Below are 5744 nucleotides of genomic sequence, written 5' to 3'. Positions count from 1 at the left end.
AGCTGCAAGAGGAGGCAAGAGGAGACAGGGACAGAAAATGAGCATGTAGACTTCCAACTGTGGCCACCCATTCAGCTGCATGCCTACCCACTCACCCTCACTGGACCGATTTCCATTCATAAAGATGATGCTAAGAAGCACCATGAGGAGACCTAGCTTTGGTGAATCCTTAGTCCTAGGGAAATAACAGAGTAGAGAAAAGGTTTATGTCCAGCAGCCATCTTCAAAAAACACACCAGCCAGATCACTAGGCTATCCTTTCCCAGATTCCTGAGACATGACAGAATTCTGCCTAGTCTATGCTTCAAGCTCTATGTGACCCTGAGCAAAGCACTTAGACTCTTGAGTCTCTGTCTCCTATAGAGTAGAATGGGAAAATCCAATCCTCCACCCCAGGTTGCCAAGAGGTTGGAAGGATGCCTGTCAACCTAGGACAAGCCAGGGACCCAGCCAATGTGAGTCCCTTCTTTCTCTGCTAGACCCCTCTACCCCAAGAGAATTCTAGACAAAGCCCCAGTGATTCTGCTGTCCTTCAAGCATCATGATTCACCCACACCAGGGAGCCCTTCCTTGAGAAGCATTCAACCAAAGCCAGTAGAAAGAGACATGCAATACATGTCTGCTTTCCTGGGAAGTTTCTGAAGAAACAGAAAACAGGAAGAATGCACTGCTCCAAGATGCTATACCCTTCAGTCAATCATAATAAAGCACCGTTAGCATGTGCAGGGCTCCAACTATGTGACAGAACTGGAACAGGGGCTTTTTAAGTCCTGTCTTCCTACCTCTCCAAGGGACCATGGGGAGAGATGACAGGAATGGGGTAGTGCCATAGACAAAAGCAGAGTCTCCCACCCCAGCTCTTTCCCAGCTTACGTTCCCAGTATGCCTGCATCAGTGGGCTCTAAGGTGCTGAGAAGAATGTACAAGTGGTCATTCTTATCGATTTCCTTCAACTGAATCCCAAACACCTAGGATGGGGAAAACAGCTTGTTAAGATCACAAATTCAGCTTCCTGAGCATCCCACAGCTCCCATGTACTTAGGTGTGTATGGGTGTGGATGCGGGTGTGGTTGTGAGTGTGTGTTGTGGGAGGGGAGGTTGGTAAGTGAGATAATGTAGATAAACCTAAGTGGTTGGCTCACAGCAAACAGGTAAGAAATCTACTGTTGTTCTCAGCATCATCTCTGTGATTTGTGAAAATCTAAGGAGACAGAGAATGGGGAATGAAAGAAGACGAGAGCATGTAAAATGCATTATAGGACATCTCCAGCAGCAGACAAAAGCAGGACTAAGTCGGGTGGCTTGGGTCCTAGCTGTGCTTTTAGGAGACTTGCTATGTGACCCTGGACTAGTCTATGTCCCTCCTTAGGCACTCTGGTTATGGGGAGGCCCCTTCCTGTCTATCTATTCACACAGTGATAGGGCTGAATTAGTGAGTCTCTGTGGTCCCACCCCAGAACAGACATGTACACTTGGTCAGTTCGATGCTTCCCCACTGCATCCATCCCCCATGGCTGCCCCTTCACCTTCTCCAAGGAATAGCCTGCTCGTTCAATGATTTCAGGGTACACATCAGTGTATTCTTTGATGATGTCCTTCAGCATGTCTGCAAGGGGAGAGTGTTGCAAGCACCTGAGCTCAAGTGAAGCCAGGTGGCCCCAAATCCAAGCTAAAGACCCTCTGCAAACCCTGCTGTGGGTGGCACAAACAGGTTCTGAAGTAATGAACAGAGATGCTAGCACTACCAAATTAGAACTCTGGGAGTACAAAGGTAGGAGCATAAGGGCAAGGAATGTCCTCAGCACATGGGAAAGAGGGCAGCGGAGGGCACAGCTTAGGGGGAGGGTTAGCAGGACTCTACCTGAGCGTTTGATGGGAATCTTTGTCTGGTCTTTAACCAAGAGATACTTCACCAAATCATTTGCCTGGAAAAGGGAAAAAAAGGTAGAAAGATCAAAATATGTTTGCAGAACATTTGAGAAGAAGACAGAAAAGACAGGCAATGAAGTAAATAAGGCAGAATGGAGAAAACAGGGTTCTTACCCTCCCCTGCAAAAGGGCCACATCTCGAGGTGGTGGTGCTTCAGGCTCTTGGGATGACTGGAGCTTGGCAGCTCGACGGCGAGCCTTGCCCCTACGGGCCTTAGGTGACCTCAGGGAGAGCAAAGCTCTCCGGGCCCAAGCAGCCAACCGAGTCCTTGATGCCCTGCGGGCCCAAAAGGCTATGGGGCCCCTTGAAGCCCTGCGGGCCATTGAGGCCATTAGGGCCTTTGAGACCCTTCGGCCAGCTGCGGTTTCAGAAGCTTGACTCTGATCACTGTTTCCATCGTCTTCGCCATTCAGATGTTTCACCTGCATCAACGGAGAGGAAGTTCAATATTGTCAAATGGAGCAGGTGGTCCTTTTCCCTCATCTTATCTCTTCTAGAAGGCCCATTAATCCCACCCCTAGAGTAACACCTTAACTAGACACTGGCCACGTTGAGTCTTGGCTTTGTTTTTCACTGATTCCCATGCAGGAATTTCATCTCTCTACCAGGCCTGGAGCAACCTAAGGCTGGGGCCCAAGGATTCTCCTCTTCCTATGTCCACCACTGACTCTGCTTGTACCACCCTGAAAAAGTCACCCCACTTCTCTGGGACTCAGCTTCCTTTTCTATAAAACTGGATTACTTTCAGGATTTAATGAAATAATCTATATGAATGCGTCTAGCTCAAGGTCTAACACATGGTAGCTACTATGGAAATATAAACCGCTTTATTTTCACATTGCAGCTACGTGGACTATCTCAATTCTCTATAAGTCTGTGAACTCTGCAGAGAGAAAGTACATCACATGCCTCTTGTTGTTCCTTCCCACCAGCCTTAACCAGCACAGGGAACTTTCTAAATGTTTGCAGAACAAATGAACCAACTGAAAGAAGCAGAAAGAAAAGACTGGTGATTATAGAGGTCTTACCTTTCTGGCTTTCTTGGCCTTGACCTTGGGCCGAGTATCCTGATTCTCCTGAACCTGAGCAGCTGCACCCTCAGGCTTAGGTTCATCTGCCAAAGCCTGAGAGGCAGGAGCCTCAGTATCCAGGGCCTTTGTAACCACCTTCGTATCAGCCACACAGCTGACCTTTTTGGTCTCAGTGGCAGGCATTGTCACAGGCTGAGGGTCAGCACTCTGCATCTTGGTGTCAGCTGCTGGACTCTTCTTTTCAACTGCCAGAACCTGGGTATCAGTCAGCTTAGTGGTAGGTGAGGCCTGAGTGGCAGCTGCCTTCTGAGCCTCTGGGGCCTTTGAGACTTCTGTGGCCTTTGAGACTCCTGCAGCATTTGACACCTTCATGGCTTCTGAGACCTCTGGTGCCTTTGAAGTCTTCAGTGTCTCTGAGACCTCCAAGTTCTGAGTCACTGTCAATAGGGTCTGTATCTTCAAGCCACTGTCCTTCTCTGAAGCTTCAGTCTGCATGAGGAAGCAGGAAAGCTCACAGACCTCCCCACCCCTAACTAGGCGAATGGTTCCAATATTCCAGGGCCTCACTCCTCTGACCTATACTAACTCCTCCTTACAGTGTGCTCTGCCCACCTAACCCCAACAAGGCCTCTCCTTCCTCTGAGCAGGTGGCGATGGCAAAAGAAGGGCACCTCCCTCCTTCTTTTCTCCATCCTTCATTCCTTCCTACTTTCCTCCCTCCCTCTACTGTGGCGGGGGGAGGGCACCCAGGCAGTTATGTGGGTAAAGAAGGACAAGGATGGGAGGGGTGGTGCCAAGGGAACTAAGGCAGGAACAGGGGCTGAAGAAAAGTAGCAAGGTAGAGGACAGAAAGAAGCCTTACCTGGAAGCGGGTTGGACCCGTAGCTCTCTCGCTTGTGTCAGACATGTCTCAAGTTGGCCTGGCGAGCGCTGAGCCTGAGGAGAGAAGGCCTGTGTCAAAGTGGGGTGGAGGTGGGGCTCCTGATCGTCCTCTCCAGTTCTGCCTGGAAGCTGATCCTCACTTTCCCCAGGGCCCCAATCCCAAACCCCTCCCCCAGCCCCAATGACTCCGTTCTCAGATTCAATAATCCAAAGCGTCTAGATCCCAATTCTCCGCAGCCGCACCCTCCCCTTCTCCAGGAAGATGTGCCAGCGCGGCAGCTCTAAGGACCCCGCCCCTTTTCCTAGTGCAACCCCCCCACCCAGCCGCAGGCCAACAATGCGCATGCGCGTTCGCTGCAGGGCCCACCTCACCCCGCCCGCTCTCCCAGAACAAGCTTTCTTTTGATGTCCACCGTGCACATGCGCATTCGGTAGCTGCCCCGTCTCTACGCCGTCTTTTCTCTACACGCCCCTTCTTAGCGATCCACAGTGCGCATGCGCAGGGGCCCGGACTCAGTCCACCACCCCTTCCAACACACTCCCTGCTCCAGGTCCGCAGTACCATTCAGTCCCGCCCCTCCCCTACATGGCTCCCTCTAAAATCTTCGCAGTGTCTGGCGGTCTTGGCCCCTCCCCTCCTTACACCCACCCCAAATCCACACTACAGCCCGGTCCCGCCCTTTTTCACAACACGCCCCCTCCAGCCTGTGGCAAAGCGCATCTTGGTTCCGCCCCTTCTTTAATACCCCCCCCCCCCCCTCAAATCAGAATGGAGCCAGTGATTCCATCTTGGGCTCAGCCAAACCGGGTTCAGCCCCCTCCCTTCCCATCCGGATGGATCCGGTATGATCCGGTCCCTACAGCAGGTTTTCTCCAGATCCCAAAGGGTGGGGCCGATCCCTACTGGGCTGTGATCCAGAGCCGGGCCCCGCAGCTCACCTCCTCCTTAATTTTCAGAGTGCGTCCACTCTCCAAGCCCCTCCAAAACTCCTAGACTGCCCTCCCCGCTCCAGACCGGAAGTGGCCCCGCCCCTTTCCGCCTCCCTAGGGGGCCTCGGTTGCAGCCAGTCTGCCCTTCCCCCCCCTCTGCTACTTATTCCTTATCGCCCGTATTCCCTCTGCCTTGCTCCCTGCTCCCCCTCGCATTATCTATTTTACCTCACAGAATTGCTTATTCTCCTTCCTTACATCCTCCCGTGTTACCTGTGCACCCCTTTCCCTAGCACTCCTTAACCCTTCTCTGCATTCTCTATTTTCTTCTCTGGATTCCACTTTTCCTCAGTATTCCCCTCCCCCTCCCAGTCCGCCACCCACGAACTTGGTTCCTCTCCTCCCCCCACTAGTCTCTGATTCCCAGTCGTTACCGCCTGCTACCCTATGTAGTCCTCATTGCCTACATCCCGCTCCAGGTCATCTCTCCCTCAGCTGCAGTGGTGCAGTAAGTATTGCCCACCTGCCTGGCTATAGGTTGGAGGGGACTGAAATCACTGTCTGGCTGCCAGGAAACCCAAATCTCAACGCCCCTCACCTTGTCCTCGAGCAAGTCCGGGATGAGTCTGCCCTCTCGCAATCCCTCTCGAAGTCTCAGCCTCCAGGACTAGAGCTGCAGCCAGCCCAGCCCAGCCCCTTTCCGCAGCCCCCTGCCACCCCCCTCCTTCCTTGGGGGTGGGGCAATGGGGCCCTGCTCAGGGCTGTCTGACGCCAAAGCCCATGTTTATGCCACTGTACCAGACTCAGTCTGCAGACCTTCCAACTAAAATCATCCTCTCAAAGCGATTCATTCATTGAATGTATTTATTTTTATATCTTTTTTTCTTATTACAAAGGTAATGTGTTGTGAAAATTCAAATAATGCAGAAATATATAACATACCAATGAAAGGCCACCATTATCTTATTTCC

General features: G+C 51.8%; 1 protein-coding gene across 1 annotated transcript in view; it reads right to left on the bottom strand.

Moving 5' to 3' along the window:
* Nucleotides 1–5480, bottom strand: part of MAGED2 (MAGE family member D2) — a 6135-nt gene extending 655 nt beyond the window's left edge. The window contains exons 1-8 of the mRNA XM_059385247.1: nucleotides 5372–5480; nucleotides 3824–3897; nucleotides 2959–3450; nucleotides 2044–2352; nucleotides 1862–1925; nucleotides 1527–1606; nucleotides 874–968; nucleotides 4–175 (exon numbers count right to left, since the gene is read on the bottom strand). Coding sequence (XP_059241230.1) covers nucleotides 4–175; nucleotides 874–968; nucleotides 1527–1606; nucleotides 1862–1925; nucleotides 2044–2352; nucleotides 2959–3450; nucleotides 3824–3868 — 1257 coding nt within the window. The 5' untranslated portion in view covers nucleotides 3869–3897; nucleotides 5372–5480. The remainder of the gene's footprint in view (nucleotides 1–3; nucleotides 176–873; nucleotides 969–1526; nucleotides 1607–1861; nucleotides 1926–2043; nucleotides 2353–2958; nucleotides 3451–3823; nucleotides 3898–5371) is intronic.
* Nucleotides 5481–5744: the final 264 nt, after the last annotated feature.

This window comes from Mustela nigripes, chromosome X (assembly GCF_022355385.1).
Source record: "Mustela nigripes isolate SB6536 chromosome X, MUSNIG.SB6536, whole genome shotgun sequence".
NCBI lineage: Eukaryota > Metazoa > Chordata > Mammalia > Carnivora > Mustelidae > Mustela > Mustela nigripes.
The sequence above is the reverse complement of the archived record's forward strand: the minus strand, read 5'-3'. Positions and strand labels throughout refer to the sequence as shown.